Genomic DNA, 16,169 nt, shown 5'->3' with positions numbered 1-16,169 from the left:
CAGCCGGGGGCTCCCGGGGGGCTCCGGCACCGCAGCCCCCTCCCGCGCCATCAGTTCGGTTTCCAGATGTGCCGGCGCTGACAGCAATAACTCCCGCGATCCGGCGCGGCTGCCATGAAATATTCATCCGGGCTGTAACCGAGCGGGTGAACCCGGGTTCAGTGCCAGGGCGCGGGGGGTCCCCACGGGCAGGGGGGAGGCACTGAGGCCCCAGCGCTGCCGGTCACCCCTGCTCTGCTTGGGGTGGGTGAGATGGGGACGGGGCGGGGGGCTTCCCCACGCGGGGTGTCGGTGGGTGATGGCATCTCCATCCTCCGGCTGGCACAGCCCCAGCGGGGGCAGGTTGGGGACCAGCAGGACGGCCGAGGCGTTGCCACAGGCAGGGGCCTGAACGGGGGGCTCAGGGGCTCTGCTCTCCCCCCAGATGCGTCCCCGAGGCCCCTGGGCCGCCGGCCCGGCAGCTCTGCTGCTCCTTGCTGGTGTCCTCACCTCTGACACGCTGCTCGGCACGCGGGGACGGAAGAAGGTGGTCCACGTCATGGGTGAGTGGGGCCGGGGGTCCCGCAGCAGGGCCCCCCGGGGTGGGATGGGGGGAGCCGTCCCGGAGCCGTCGGGCTGTTGGGTTTAAGATCCATTAAAGCACAATCAGGGGCTCTGGGGCAGCCCCCATGTGCCCCCTGCCCTGGCCAGGAGCTGCCCAACCCACCGCGGGGTTTGCAAAGCCCCCAGATGAGGGAAATTCCCCTCAAGGGTGGTTCCCCCCCTGCCCCACGCCCCCAGCCTGCCTTGTCCCCACCGTGGGTCCTGCCCGTGTGCCGGCACTGCCTGGGGTGGAGGCAGGGGCAGGCGTGGGGACGGGGACTCCCCTGAGCTCGCTGTCCCTTGCAGAGGGTGACAGCGGGGCCGTGGTGGTGCAAACGGCCCCGGGGAAGGTGGTGACGCACCGGGGCGGCACCATCATCCTGCCCTGCCGCTACCACTACGACGTGTCCGCCCACGACCCGGCTGAGATCCGCCTCAAGTGGACCAAGGTGACGGAGCCCATGGCCTTCGTGGACGTCTTCGTGGCGCTGGGGAAGGCGCGGCGGGCGTTCGGCGCCTACCGCGGCCGCACGGCCCTGCAGGAGGACGGCGCCGGCGACGCCTCGCTCATCATCCGCAACGTCACCCTGCAAGACTACGGCCGCTACGAGTGCGAGGTCACCAACGAGCTCGAGGACGACACCGGCATGGTCAAGCTGGACCTCGAAGGTAGCGGCACGGCTACGGCGGGGAGGAGGGACCAGGACGGGGAGGAGGGACCGGGACGGGGAGGACCCCGGGGGTCCCCGTGTCCCATGCGGGACGGCCAGGACACGGTTCCTGGTGCCGTGTCCCCGAGCTGGGCTCACTCCTGCTTTACGGCCGGTTGTTTTTCCTGGCGTGTGCCGTGGTTTATTGCCTGTTATTGGCTTTTATGGCTGCTCCAGGTTTACAGGCTGGCAGCTCATAAACGCCGGAGATAGATAGCGGCGTGGCCTCGTAAAGCACCGGGGGGGACGGGGATGTGGCAGCAGCGTTGGTGCTGTGCGCGGCTCCGAGCCCGCCGGGGACACGGGGGCTCGGCTGAGACCCCACGCGGGCACCACCGATGTCCCCAGGTCCCAGAGCAGCATCTCCGGGGGTGCGATGGGGGTCACTGGGGTATTGGGGATACTGGGCAAAGCCTGGAGCACCCAAACTCCCTGAGCGGACGCGACGGCAGCTCGTCTCCGCTGGGCTTTGCGGTGGGTCTCGCTGCCCGCAGCAGCCCCCGTTCCCCGCCGGTGCCTCGCACCCATGACCCCGTTCGTTGGGTCAAAATAAGGTGGGGGAGACCCCGCGCACCCCAGCCCTCCTCTCCGTCCCCCCCTCCTCAAGGCGTGATCTTCCCCTACCACCCGCGCCTGGGTCGCTACACCCTGAACTTCCGCGAGGCGCAGCAGGCGTGCCTGGAGCAGGACGGCATCCTGGCCTCGCACGACCAGCTGCACCAGGCCTGGCTGGAGGGCATGGACTGGTGCAACGCCGGCTGGCTGGAGGACGGCTCCGTGCAGTACCCCATCTCCCGGCCGCGCGAGGAGTGCGGCCGCAAGGACACGCCGGTCGGGGTACGCAACTACGGCTACCGGCACAAGGAGAGCGAGCACTACGACGCCTTCTGCTTCACCTCCAACCTCAACGGTAACAGCGAGTGGGGGGGAAACTGAGGCACGGAGCACCCAGCTCCCTGGTTTAGGCTGGGCAGGGTTGGGGGGGGTTTCCCATGGCGGTCCAGGAGGATGCTCTGCCCTGGGTGAGGGCGGGATGTGGCTGCGTGTCCCTTCGCTGGGCTCCCCGGCACATCAAGAGGGGTTTGGTGCTGGGGACCCCCAGCAGGGACCAGGATGTGGCCCTGTCACCTTTGGGGCTGCATCGCCCGCTCTCAGCAAGACCCGTCTTCCCCGGGCAGGAGCAGGGGATGGAGGTAACTGCAGCAGCGCCCACGGCGGGTGATGGATGAGGCCGGGGCCACGCAAGACAGATGGGAGGTGGGAGGGCTCCGGGGCGGTGTAAATCCCCCCCGGCTGGCGGGGCGGCGCGGGGGGCTCTGCCCGTGTTTGTTTAACGGTGGCAGGCGGGATGAATAGCGGGTGCGACCGCCACGAGGAGCCATCACCCACCACCACAGCCCCCATAAATCTGCCTGTGCCGTGGCGGTGCCTCCTCAGAGCCCACCTGCCTGGTTGCCCCCTCCAGCCCCCCCAAATGTAGGTGGGGGGATCCCTGGGGCTTGCCCCACTCAGCCCCATCCCAGCCCAGCGCCGTGCAGGATGCAGGATGCCGCAGCCAGGTCCCCATCCTCGATGACCCCCCGCTTTGTGTGTCCCCCCTCTCCAAGGCAAAGTCTACTTCTTGAAGACGTACCGCAAGCTGAGCTACGCCGAGGCGGTGCAGGCCTGCAAGAACAACGGGGCGGCCGTGGCCAAGGTGGGCCAGCTCTACGCCGCCTGGAAGATCCAGCTGCTGGACCGCTGCGAGGCCGGCTGGCTGGAGGACGGCAGCATCCGCTACCCCATCGTCAACCCGCGGGCACGCTGCGGCGGCCGCGAGCCCGGCGTGCGCAACCTCGGCTTCCCGGACAAGAAGTACAAGCTTTTTGGGGTTTATTGCTTCAAAAAAGCTGGCGGGGCTGAGCCGGAGAAGGCGCTGGGTGGGGGGCACCCCAATCGTGTGTGAGGCTCCCTCACTCTGGGAGCACCCCCAGACTTGGCCGGTGCTGGGCTCCCCGGTGCCGCTGCCTCGGGGGATGTGGCAGCGTGGGGAGCTGCGGGCAGCCCCTGCCTCGGGCTGGGAGAGGTGCCCAGGCGATGCCAGCGCGGCTGCTGCGCCACAGGCTGCGGGCAAAGCCCGGTGCCACTTGGGGAAACTGAGGCAGCGGGAGGGGAGTGACGCCAGCAGCCCGGGCAGGAGCCTGCGCGCGGGGCCAGGGCTGCCGTCCCAGCTCGATGCCGTTCTCGCTTATCCCCCAGCGCGTTGCATGTGCTAAAGGCCCGTCCAGAGCAGAGCAGGCTTGAGCCCCCCCCGGCCCCATCCTCACGCCCCACAGCACTGAACCCCCCGGGAGATGCTGCAGGTGACCAGCATCGTGGGACCAGCAGGTCGCTGCGGGGGGGCTGACCTGCCACAGGGTCCCCTTCCCCATCCCCAAAATCCCACCTTGGCGCTGGGCAAGGACTGGGGGCACTGGGCTTGGCTTTGTGCAACGTGGGCAGCCCGGGGGGGCACCCACAGCCCCTCCGGCACCCGCAGCCCCTCCGGCACCTGCATGCACCCCCTTGCCACCAGCAGCCCCATGGGGCCACTGCTGGTGCCGGGTGGCCGCAGGCCGGGGCTGGGGCAGCTCCGTAGCGCTTGGCTTCGCGCAGAAGCGGCCGCTGCCAGGAGGTGCTGGGTGGGCACCGGGCCCCGCTCGAGGCTTTTTTGCAGCCCTGGCGCTCGCGAGCTGGACGTAGATGAAATAAAAGCTTCGGCTGCTTTGAAGAGCTGAGCCGGGCTCTCGTGTCTCCTTCGCTGGTGCCACCCTCGAGGGGCATCTCGGGTGCAAAGGGACTCCGGGCTGCCCCACGCCGCTTGTGGTCACCCTGAATCCAAAGCCCTGGTGCCTCTGGCCCAGCTGCGCCAGAGCTGGGCACGTGTGGGGCATCCCGGCTGCAGCATCCCTCTGGCATCCTGCTCGGTTTACCGGGACCAGAGCCAGGGCAGCAGCAGAGCTGGCAGCGACCAGGAGCCACCGCGGGGACGGCAGGGCACGGGTGGGGACGCCGGGGTCCCCCATGGCGGAGGGGGCTCAGGGCTTCCTCGGTGCCTGGCACAGCTGAGCATGGTCCATCCATCACCGATGAAAACAAAGAGCTGGTGGGAGCTGATGGCCCCCAGCTGCGACCCCATGGCCAGGGAAAGTGGGGTGCTGGGGGCCACCGGAGCCCCAGGTGGTGGCTGTGCCACGCTGATGGATGGGCCACAGCCCCTGTGCCCATGGCTAGTGCAGGCAGCACCCCGGTAAATTCATCAGTGAAAGCCCTGGCCGTGCCGCTCACCGCCGGCGTGATTCACGAGCCCTGGGCTCACGCCGGGCTGGCAACCCCGAGCCCTGGGAGGAGGAGGAGGTTTGCTTAAAATTAATTTAGTGGCGGTGAAAGGAGGCAGATGGAGAGCGCCGGTGTGGCGGTCCCCGGCCAAGGTAAGGGGTGTGTGGGGGAGCATCCCTGGGGTCCCCGCACCCCCCTGCCCCCAGGGAAGAGCAGGGTCAGGGCCACTCAACTGTTAAAAAAATTTATTAAAATGTCCAGCAGTACAGAAAGGCAGAGTCAGAAATGGCACGGGGCAGGGGGGGGACGGGAAGGGGGCTCGGGACACGGCAGTCACGTCGCAAACAGCAGAGATCGGGGAGCGCCGAACGCACACACACACACACACGCCAACTCCGACGGGGACCCGACGACGAACCGAAAGGGAAAATAAAAATCAACCCCCAAACCAGGCCGGGGAGGGGGACACCGGCCCTGGCAGCATCGGCCCCCCCACCCCGCGGGCAGGACCGGGGGGCTGGGGGGGGAAGATGAAGGGGGGGTTGCTAAAAAAACCGGAGGCACCCCGGGCCGGGGAGACACGCTGGCCGAGGTGGGAGATGGGGGGCTGGTGGGTGACCCCCCTTCTTTGGGGAGGGGGCCAGAGCCCAGCCGGGGAACAGCCCCCATGTGGGGCTGGGGGCTCGACCCCGCGTCGGGGGGCTGAGCGTGGGGCATGCAGGGAGGGCTGGGGACGCACACGCAGCCGCCCCCTCCGGGTCCTATTCCCTACGGGGCCGGGAGCTAAAGCCAAGGGGGTTATAAAAGAGGGGGGGGGGTGGGAGGGGGGGCTGGAAACGTCACCACGTCCCGTCGGGGACCCAGGCGGTCCCGGGGTGGAGGGGGGGGGGTCCTTGTGCTTCGTCGTCCCCCGGCCCTAGAAGTAGTGGCCCTCCTCCATCCAGTCCAGGCGGAGGTGCCGGCGGTGTTTTCGCCGCTCCTTGCGGGGTTTGTGGTGGTGGTGCTGGTGGTGGGGGTGGCTGTGCCGGTGGCCGTGGTGCCGCCGCGCTCGGTGCGACCGCCTGGCTAACGGGGGGCAAGGGAGGGGACGCGGCGTGGGGCTCAGGGACCGTGGCCCCTCCAGGAGGGAGCTGGTGCCTTGACACCCCCCCTGAGACCCCCACTCACGTTTTGTGCAGAGGATTTTGGGCCGGTCCCACTTGCCGGTGCTGCGGCACTTGATGGTGGGCACGTGGCGCTGGGCGAAGCCCTCCTCGCAGCGGTAGCGCACGCTGGCGTGGATGCTGTACTTCTCCTTCGGCTTCCCCACGGGGATGGCATTTGCCACCTCCGGGGGGGGCCCACAGAGCACTGTGGGGGGGGACAGACCCCCGTCACCCCCGTGGCGCTGGGAGGGGACATGGGGACACCCTGCCAATGCCACCGGTTGGAGCCGGAGCGGAGGTGGGTGGCTTTAGGGGGGCTCCTCCATCAGGTGTGCCCCAGGATTTACTTCGTTAATTAATGGCCTTGTCGTTAACCCGCGGGAGGGGGCGGCGCGCGCTCCTCGGGCGCGCAACGGGGTTAATGTGACTCTCAAGATAAGGAATGAGAACTTGATCGTTATAATGGTGGCGAATTAAACTCGTTAAAGTGGAGAGGGAAGGCTGGGGGGGTCAAAAAAGGAGGAAAAATGGAGATGAAGGGGAACTGCTCGAGTGTTCCTGGACGAGAGGGTCCCTGAGGATGAGGAGGTGGCTGGGAGCGGTGGGACAGGGGTGGAGACATTGGGGGGCTGTGGGATGGGGATGCTGGGGGCTGTGGGACGGGGATGGAGACACTGGGGGCTGTGGGATGAGGATGCTGGGGGCTGGGGGCTGGGGATGCTGGGGGCTGGGGGATGGGGATGGAGACACTGGGGTCTGTGGGACGGGGATGCTGGGGGCTGCGGATGCCAGGCTGGGGCCCCAGGCAGGCGGTACCTGTGCCTTTCTTGCAGATGTAGGGCAGGTTGTAGTTGCAGGGCACGTCGTTCCACTTGCCGATCTCGTGGGACACCAGCACCACGCAGTCCTCGCCGCCCGCGAAGAAGTTGTCGGGTTGGTTCTCCCGCCAGTTCTCGTATTGCTGGTGGGACACAAGAGCCAGTGAGACCCCTCCCACCGTGTCCCACATCCCCTGCACCCTGAGCCCCCACCCCTCCGAGGGCCTCACCAGGGCCGTGTTGTCGGTCCACTGGAAGTCCTGCTCCACGATCCGGTCATTGAGCCCGATCCAGGTGTTCTCGTGCCCGAAGCCTACAAGAAAAGCACCCACGGCTCACACGGGGAGGGCGAGGAGCACCCAGGGGTGCCGCCGCCTGGGGAGCTGCGGGATGGGGTGCTCCCTCCCCACCGCACCGTTGATGAAGCCGTGCTCCTCCTGCGAGTGGATGCTGGTGAGGTGGCCGGCGCGGCGGCGGCAGTCCCGCTCCGCGTCCTCCCAGGAGCGCCGGCGGGCGAAGTAGCGGTAACAGTGACCCTGGAACTTGTGCCAGTTGTGGTCGCAGCCCTCCGTGTCTGCGGGGACACGGGGACGGTGGGGGACGGCGAGGGGGACCGGCCCCCAGCACCCCGGCGAGGGATGCAGGGAGCAGCTCCCCATCCTGCGTCCCCTTCCCAGCTCCAAAGGGACAGGGGCTGGGCAGTGTCCCCACGGGGGTCTCGCCCACCCCATGGTGACATGCCTCGGGGCGGGGGGGGACACCAGGGCTGCGCTCCCCACCTTTCTCGCAGCGGCTGCCGCCGTAGCTGGGCAGGCAGAGGCAGACGAAGGCGTTGACCTCGTCGATGCAGGTGCCGCCGTTCTGGCACGGGCTGGACAAGCAGTCGTCGATGTCTGCGGGGACACGCCGGGGGCTGCGGGTGCGCGGAGACCCCCCGCCACCGCCCGCCCAGCCCACCCTGTCCCCTCCGCCAGCGGTGACCGAGGATGGGGGGAATGGGGCAGGATTTGGTGCCGTGGCCACTCACCGATCTCGCAGTTCTCGCCGGTGAAGCCCGGGGCGCAGGCGCAGCCGCACACGGTGCCGTTGGCACGGCAGGTCCCGCCGTGCAGGCAGGGGTTGTTGTGGCAGGGGTCGGCCGGGGCTGCGGGGTGGGAGTGGGTGGCCCTGAGCCGACGTGGGGGACACCATGGCACCCACCCCTTCCCCACGGTGCCTTTTCCCCCTGGCCGTGGCTGGGCTGCGTGTGCCGCGTGCCCCCCGCCAGCATCCGCCTCACCAGCTATTATCATCATTATCATCATTATCATCATTATTATCATTATTATCATTATTATTATTGGCAACTGCAAATATTAAATAATTCAGAGGATGCTCCTGGTAACAGCTCGGCTCCCTTCGAACCACCCAGGATCCACGCGGTTGCTGGGAACCCCCCGGTGAGTTCATGGGGTTGGATAAAAGGAGAGACCCCCCCCCCCTCCCAAATCGACCCCGTGACGGCCTTGGGAGGGGGCAACCCCGAGGTGCTCCTGCCACCCAGCCCCTTTCCCCGTGCCCACCAGCTCGGGGTGCCCCCCACACCCGGCACCCCGAGCTCACCGTGCCGGCTGGCGTTGCCGGTGCCCGCCCAGGCCAGCAGCTCCCGCTCCTCCTCGCCGCTCCCGCTGTCGGCGTCCAGCAGTGGGGACCCCCCCGGCCCCCCCAGCACCACGGAGGGCTCGAAGAGCAGCCCCGTGCTCGGGGGCTCGGGCGCCTCCAGCACCCCGGGGTGGGGGGCGGTGGGTGACAGCCCGAGGGTGCGGGTGGCCAAGCTGGGGGGCACGGGGGGCTCTTCCCTCTTCACCTCCCCAGAGGCATCCTCCTCACCAGGGGCCCTCGGTGCATCCTCGTGGCTGGGGACAGCCGGGGGGCCTCGGCTGGTGGGGGGCTGCCGTGGGGCCGAGGGGGGCAGGAGATGCCCTGCTGCCCCCAGCTCTGGCGCAGGGCGGCTGGTGGGCCATGGGGGGGCCATGGAGGCGAAGCCCGTGGACCCCTCCTCAGCCGCTGCCTCCAGCGCATCCGCCTCCACTGGCCACTCGGTACCAGCCCACAGGGTCACCTTGCTGGCCACTGGGGGACGCGAAGGTGAGGGGACAGCCCACGCTGGGGGGGACACGGCTGCTTCGCCACGCGGCTCGGCAGAGCCCTTCCCGGCATCCCCGTACCCGGCCGGGCGCTCGGCTGGCCCATGGGGGGCCGTGGGGCTCAGTCCCCCCCGGGGCCAGGGAGCGGCCACCTCGGTGGGGCTGGGGGTGGCAGGGTGCCCCATGGAGGGGGTGACAAGGTGGAAGGTCACCGCTTTCCTCTGCCTCTCCAGCGAGCCATCGCCCGGGGCCCCGCTGTCATCACCGCCGTCACCGTGGGGCTGCGGGGCCACCTCGGGGCCCTCGGCCACCAGCGGGGCCGGGGGCAGCGGCAGGACGGAGCCACCGTCCTCCTGGGCGAGGGTGTCCCCGGAGAAGTCCTCGGTGGCATCCGCGGGTGGCCGGGGAGAGTCTCCGCGGGCACTGGGGACGTGGGGCTGAGCCCCGGCCGTGGTGACATCCCGGTGGCCGAGAGCACCGTGGGGCCCGGCGGAGGCGGGCAGGGGCGGGGACGGCGGCGGGGGCGTCCGTGCGGGATCGCGGGGGGCTGTGCGGGGGCTCCACCGCGGTGAATCCCTCCGGGCTGGTGCCTGTGGCGAGGGGGACACCGGGGCGGTGGCCGGTGCCATCAGCTCTGCAAGAGACGGCACAGCCATGGGGTCCCCGAGCCGGCGCAGCCCCCGCCAGGACCCCCCCAGCCGCTCTCGGGCGTCACTTACCGGGGCCGATCTCTTCCTCCACCGCGTTGGAGGGCGAGTAGGTGCCATCCCGCCCGAGGCTCTCGGTGCCGGCGCGGGGGATGCTCCACGTCTCCACCGTGTTGGCTGCACCCCCCTTCGCCTCCAGGTCCAGGACAGGGGCCTGGGTGACTGTCCCCACCACGTACCCAGCCACCGTGGGGTCCTCAGCCACCGTGGGGTCCCTGGCCACCACCGTGGGGTCCTCAGCCGCCACCATGGGGTCCTCAGCCGCCACTGTGGGGTCCCGGCTCTGCCGCTGCAGCTGGAAGTAGCGCCCGTTCAGCCCGGCGTAGCCGCTCCGCCTCGGGGCGCGGGAGCTGGCCGGTGGGGTGCCGGGGGTCTCTGCTGCCACGTCAGGGATTGTCCCCAACCCCAGTGGTGCTGGTGGTGAGCCGGTGACGTGCTCCTGGGCTGGGCTTTGAGGCTGTGGCAGGAGGGCGGCCGGGGGCTCCTCAGGGCCAGGGGCTTCTGGCACTGGCGGCGCTGGGCTGGTGCTGGCCGGATCCTGCCAAGAGCTCACCGGCGCCTGGTCCACCACGTTGAGAGCTTCATCCTCATGGGGCCACGCTGTCGAGGAGAAGGCGGTGGGAGGCAGGGACGTGCCATCGCCCAGCCCTGGGACACGAGCTGCTGGTGCAGCCCCGGGGGGGTCACCGCGCTGCACCGCTGGGCTGCTGCTCGCCAGCTGCAGCTGCTCGTCCTCGCCCAGCCCTGGCTGCGCCAAGAGGCCGGAGCGGTCTCGTGGGGTGTCCCGGGCGTCCCCCGACGTGCCCAGGTCCTCCCCGTGCTCCACCAGCACGTTGTCAGTGCCCGGTGGGTCGGGCGTGGGTGGCACAGGCTCCTCCGGCTCCCTCTGCCCCGCGGCCGCTGCGGTGAGACCACGAGCATCAGCAGGGTGGGCACCCAGGGCACGGGTGGGGACCTGCATCCCCCCAGGCTCGGTACCAGGCACCGCATCCCGCACGCCGGGGCGATGCACGGCGCTGGGCTCATTTATCTCATTAATTCCCCAATTAAATATTCATCCGCAGCACTTTTCCCGGCCATGCCCACCGATTCCCCAGGGACCAAGGGCCGGGGCTGGCGGGGGGATGCGGTGCCGGCACCGCGGCCGGTCGCCCTCACCTTTATAGCAGTAGGCGTCGAATCTGGAGGCGGCGGGGGGGAAGCCGGTGCGGTTGGGGAACTGGTAGAGGGTCCTGACGCCCGAGGCTTCGCCGCCGCATTTCCTGCGCGGGAGCCGGATGGGGTAGCGGACGCTGCCGTCGGCCAGCCAGCCCGGGTCGCAGCGGTCCAGGCCCTCGCGCCACGCCACGTAGAGCTGCCCCGTGGTGGCTAACGAAGCGCCCCGGCTCCGGCAGTGCCTCCGGGCCCCCTGCCAGCTGAACCGCCCCGGCACCGTGGCGTAAAACACCGTCCCTGCAAGAGAGCGGAGCCCGTTGGGGATGCAGGGACCACGGTGGGTTTTGGGGAGTCTCCACGACTGCGCCGCTCGGTGCCAGCACCAAGGGTGACACCGGGCACTGGCACAGCACCGGCACCGCAACCAGGTGATGCGGAGACATGCCCGTGCTCCTGGCCACCGCCACCTCCCCGGAGCGATGCCCCCCGGTGCCCACCCACCCGTCCCGGCACCGCTTGCCTCGCAGCTCCCCGGCGTAGCAGTAGACGTCGTACTCTTCGCCGGGCTCCCTCCGGCCGTAGCTGCGGATGCCGGGGAGGCTGTTGCGGTCTCCGTAGCAGCCGGGCCGGGAGAGCGTGATGGGGTACCTACCGGAGAGGGGCACGGCGGGCGCTCAGCTCCGCGCTGCCCGCAGCGAGGCGTGCCCGGCCGGCTGCCCATGCCGCACGCTCACCGCACGGTCTGGTCGGCCAGCCAGCCCGCGTCGCAGTTGTCGTAGCCGTCCTCGAAGGCGGCCTGGAGGTGCTGGGGCGAGGCGATGACGGCCGAGTTGTCGCGGCAGGCGCGGCGGGCGGCGGCGAAGGTCAGCGCGTAGCGTTGGCCCGCGGGGCGGTAGTGGAAGACGACGCCTGGAAAGGCAGCGGGTGGCACAGCTGGCACCGGGGTGCAGGGCTGGGATGGCTGGTATGGGGTGCAAGGGTACATGGGGTGCAAGGAGTACAGGGGGTACACGGCTGGTACTGGGTGCAGGGGGTGCATGGGGTGCATGGCTGGTATGGGGTGCAGGGGGTACACGGGGTGCAGGGGGTACACAGGGCACACCACCCACCCGGGCACCCACGTCCCCCCGCCGCGGTACCCGCGATGCCCCGTGGCGCCCCAGGCCATGCCTCCCCGCCCCACGGTGCCCAGCTCACCCGTCACCTCCAGGGCCAGCAGGTCCTGCTCATCCTCGATGCCGGCCACCACCTCGCAGCGGTACAGCCCGGCGTCGCTGGCGCGGGCGGCGCGCAGCAGCAGCGTGGCGTTGCGGCGGTCGCGGGGGTAACCGGGCAGGGACACGCGGCCCTCGTAGGCTTTCACCACCTTCACCGCGTTGTCCTTGGCCACCAGGATGGGGACGTCCTCCCTGTGGCCGGCGGCCGAGCGCACGCGGCTCCATTTGACGCGGGGCGGGTCGGGGGGCTCGTTGGGCCCCAGCGAGGCGGAGGGCTGGAGCAGGAAGAGGCAGGGCAGGGCCACGGGCTCCCCCAGCCCCACGCGCACGGCCTCGTGCTGCACCCTCTTGATGTGGATCACCTTCCCATCGTCCTGGGAGCCTGTGGTGGGGGAAGAGGCGCCCAGATACCACGGGGATGGGCGGCGGGAGCTCCTGTGTGGCTCTTGTTTGTAGAGGGGAGAGCTGGGGGCACTGCAGGGGTTTGGGGGCTCCATACCGGGCACCCCTGAGCCCCCCAAGGGACAGCACGAAGCCAGACGATGGGCAGCCACCTCATTTAGTGGCTGGAGACCGACTTTGCCAGTTAAATCTGCCACCCCCAGGGCTGAACCCCCACCTTGGCCGAGTCCCCATCACCCCCCCAGATTGCTGCCAGGCTGTACCCACTGCTCAGCACCCACGGGTCCCACACCGCTCCCACGGGGATATCAGAGCCCCCCGCCCCTGCCCACAGAGGCAGACCCCTCGCCAGCGGCTCGGTGCCATCCCACCCCCGTGGCACCCGCGGGAAAGCCATCCCTGTGGCAGTGACCACGACCTCCTCCTCCTCCTCCCGCACTAATCCTGCCCCAGCCTATGCAGCCTCCCGGCTCCGCTGCCACAAATCCCCCCAGCCTCGGGGACCCCCGTGGCGCGGCTCTCCCTGCCCGCAGCGGGGTCGGGGGGATCCCCCCGCAGAGCCCAGCCGGCTGGGGACCGGGGACGGCCACTAATCCCCGCCTGGCACCGTCCCCCCCCTCCATCACACCAGGGGGGTGCCGGGGTGGGGGGATCCCAGACCCCCCCCTGCAGCAGGACGCTGTGATGTCCCCACCATGCAGGACGGGGGGGGACATGGGCTCCCCGGCTCAGAGACACGGCAAACCCCCGGGGGGGGGCTCAGTGGGGAGGGGGCCGGGGGTGCTCCAAGGGATTATGGATTTAAGGTCTCTCCTGCGGGGATGTGGCGTGGGGGGGCGTCCGCAGCGGCCTGGGGGGCTGCTCCCTCGCTAATCCCCCGCAGCCCCGGGCAGGGAGGTGGGGGGGGCACGGCCTGAGCCCTCCCCTCGTTATTTATCCTGGCTGATGGCTCATGATTTGCTGCCGTTCGCTGTTACACTCACCCAGGGCGGCGATGGGGAGGAGGGAGAGCCCGAGCAGGAGCCAGCAGCCAGCATCCCCCATCACATGGACCATCCTTGACCTGCAATGAGATGGGGGGTGGGAGGCCACTGCTCGCCCATTCGGCGATGCCATCGGGCCATAAATCACCGCGAGGCTGCGCCGACACCAGCCCCCAGGAGGGCAGGATTAGCCCCACTTCAGCACGGTGCCATCAGCCTGGAGAGAGTTTGATCCCAACGTCAGCATGAAGCTGGTGTGGGGTCAGGATGGAGGACGAGGTGCAACCCATTGACCAGGACACCAGGAGCCCCCGTCCCTCTCCCAGCCGCCCGGAGCCAAGGCTTCAGCTCAGCCCACAGCTTCCCCCATCCCTGACGCTCCATTTTCCAGCCCTTGATTTCTCATTTTATCCCTTTATGGGACAAAAATAGAAAGAAAGAGCAAAATGGCAAGAAGAAAGGAGACCCCCCGCGCTCAGCGCTGGCAAAGGGCCTTTTTGGGGGGCGTAAAACCAGGTTTTATCTTATCTCTTCTAAAGAAGAAAGCGGCCGCAGCCCCGTCCCTCCCGTGGGAGGCTTCTGCCTCCAAACCCCATCGCTGATAAAGGACGAGGAGGTGACCTGACCCCAGCTCTGGCCACGCAGGGACATCCCCTTCGCCCCGCCATGGGCCCCCGGGAGAGGAACCACCCCAGAGCAGCCCCGGGGCTGCTCCACGGCACCGACAGCACAACCGAGATGCTCCGGGAAGGAAATCCCACAGGCTCGTGGCCACGGCAGCACCGGACTTATCCCAGTCTTCCCATTATGGGGGGGGAAATAAATTGCTTGGCAGGGTCCGGCTGGGGAGGGTCTGGCTCCTCCCCACTGAAATGCTGATTGTGACTTTCTGGGGTGTCAGGAGCAATCCCAGCATAAACCATCAGCTCCGGGGTGTGGGATGGGGAGGTCCTGGGGTGCGGGATGGGGAGGTCCTGGGGCGTGGGATGGGGTGGCTCTGGGGCGCGGGATGGGGTGGCCCCTGCCCACCCTCGCAGCCCACGTCCTTCACCCAGGACCCGCCGGGCGAGGGTGGGGTGGTGGGTGCGGGATGGGAGCGGTGGGTGTGGGATGGGGACATCCAGGACCCTCAGCACCAGGGCAGAAGGGTGCCCTGGGCTGAGCTCGCACATATCCCAGAGCTTCAAATCACCCCGAGTCCCTTTTTTTTGGTCTTTTCACCCATTTTCCGCATCAGGCGACCCTTCCCAGCGAAGGGCAAACAAGACAATTTCCCACGTGGGAAAGCAGCGAGCGGGTCTCACTCCCCAACACCTCCCCACAGCATCCCCGAGACCTTCCCCTTCCCCTTCTCCATCCTCCTCCTCCCCGGCCCGTGGCCACCCCATCCCCAGCCACAACCCAGGGCCACCAGCCCCAAACCGTGGGTGCCCGGTCCCACACCCTGCCCAGCGCCACGTTGGGGTGGTGGGATGGAGCAGGAGCCAAAGGGACCCCAGGGTCCCCAGCCCCGCCGGGGGGACCCCAGGCTGGTGGTATCGGGGGGAGTGGGTGGCGAGGGGCTGGGGACCGGGGGCTGCGTGGCTGCGGCCGTCGCCTGCCGCCATCAGCATTTCTGCAGGTTTTGCTTTGGCAGCGGGGAAGGTGCCGTGGTGGGAACCGGCAGCACCCGCTGCCTCCTCAGGGACCCTGCACTGCTGGGGGGGGGTCCCGGGGTACCCCAACCTGGGGACAGGGCACACAGCCCCAGCCTGCCGCTCCCTTGGGGCCACCCGGCTGCCACCCCTGCCCTCAGAGCACACAGGGACCACGTCCCCGGTGGCACCGCGGCTCCGTTCCAAGCCGTGGGGACAAACGAAGGTCCCCGCCATACTCCACTCCCCCCAGCCCCTCGCCAGACCCCCGGCTGTCCCTGCCACCGAGCCAGCCCTGCGCTGAGCCAGCAAATGTTTATCCCAAGGTCAGGGCCAGTGGCACGGCAGCCGCCATCCCCGCCAGCACCGGAGCTGCCACACGCTGCATCCCCCACGCGAGGATCCCCGTGCCACAGCCAGGCAGCGTCCTCCCAGCCCAGCACCTCGTTCACTATCGAGCCCGTCTCCCTCCCACCTCCTCCTGATCCACTGACCCACAATCCAGCGCCAGCAGCACCAGCGAGGCAGCCCGGGGCTGGCACAGCACCGCCGGGACCGGCCCTGGCTGCATCCTGGCTCCCCACCACGGGCAGAGCCACGCTGCTGCCAGCACGGCTCAGCACCACCAGCCTCTGCGCCAAGGAGGGGGGAAGCAGCACCAGCCCCATCCCTCTGGGGCAGGATCCGGCCGGGGTGCCCATGGAAGGGGCCACAGGCTCGGCCACGCTGGGTGTCACCGCGCTGTCCCCAAGGTGAGGAGGGTGGCACAGGGAGCCAGCGCCAGCCATGCCACCACGAGCCCAAGGGGCTGAATTTCATGGGGGGTGGGTCTCTCTCTGCAGTCAGGGTGATGCCACGGGCTTAGGGCACAGTGACATCCCCGCTGCCACGCAGCTGGGTCCCCTCGGGGACCCAGAGCGTGTCCCCGTCCCCCGAGCAGCCCAGCCCAGCCCCAGCCGGGGGCACACGAGAGAAATTTAAAATAACGCCGGTGCAAAGCCGCCCCCCCCTCCCCAACCCGGGCGAACATTGTCACAGCTGTCACTAGCTGTCACCTCATGAATAATTCATCTGCCTCATGAATATGCAAAGCAGGGGCTGGTGATTAGCTACAGCTGAAACATAGCTTAATTCCTCCCAGGCCATTGGGCGCCGGGAGGACCCGGCCGCTTTTGGGGTCTCCTCTCGCCCCAACCTGCCCCGAGCCCTGGGCTGGGCTGGGGGCGGCTGCGGACCCCGGGGTCCCCATGGAGCGGGGGGGACATTTGGGACAGTGGGGGGGACACGGGCTTGGGATGGGTGGGAGGGGAGCGGGGGCACTGCCCACCCCCCCAGGATGCAGCGGGACAGGGGTGCCCCCACCCTGGGGATGCCCCAGCCCTGGGGGTGCCCT

At 69.2% G+C, this 16,169-nt stretch overlaps 2 protein-coding genes across 2 annotated transcripts; one reads left to right on the top strand and one right to left on the bottom strand.

The window, feature by feature from the left end:
* The first annotated feature begins 424 nt into the window (after nt 1–424).
* On the top strand, nt 425–3,237 carry HAPLN4 (hyaluronan and proteoglycan link protein 4). The gene is made up of 4 exons (XM_068420755.1): nt 425–542; nt 889–1,251; nt 1,900–2,202; nt 2,900–3,237. Exons 1-4 carry the CDS (start codon nt 425–427, stop codon nt 3,235–3,237), a joined length of 1,122 nt encoding a protein of 373 aa, XP_068276856.1.
* Nucleotides 3,238–5,387: 2,150 nt separating this feature from the next.
* NCAN (neurocan) lies at nt 5,388–13,215 on the bottom strand. Its single transcript, XM_068420946.1, has 14 exons — nt 13,143–13,215; nt 11,738–12,139; nt 11,275–11,449; nt 11,061–11,188; nt 10,544–10,837; nt 9,398–10,285; nt 8,155–9,312; nt 7,580–7,696; nt 7,332–7,445; nt 6,968–7,126; nt 6,783–6,865; nt 6,551–6,695; nt 5,757–5,939; nt 5,388–5,650 (listed from the first exon to the last, which is right to left on the bottom strand). The coding sequence occupies exons 1-14, from the start codon at nt 13,213–13,215 to the stop codon at nt 5,388–5,390; spliced, it is 4,182 nt and encodes a 1,393-aa protein (XP_068277047.1).
* Between the last annotated feature and the right edge of the window lie 2,954 nt (nt 13,216–16,169).

The sequence above is a fragment of the Nyctibius grandis genome, chromosome 31, assembly GCF_013368605.1.
Source record: "Nyctibius grandis isolate bNycGra1 chromosome 31, bNycGra1.pri, whole genome shotgun sequence".
NCBI lineage: Eukaryota > Metazoa > Chordata > Aves > Nyctibiiformes > Nyctibiidae > Nyctibius > Nyctibius grandis.
The sequence above is the reverse complement of the archived record's forward strand: the minus strand, read 5'-3'. Positions and strand labels throughout refer to the sequence as shown.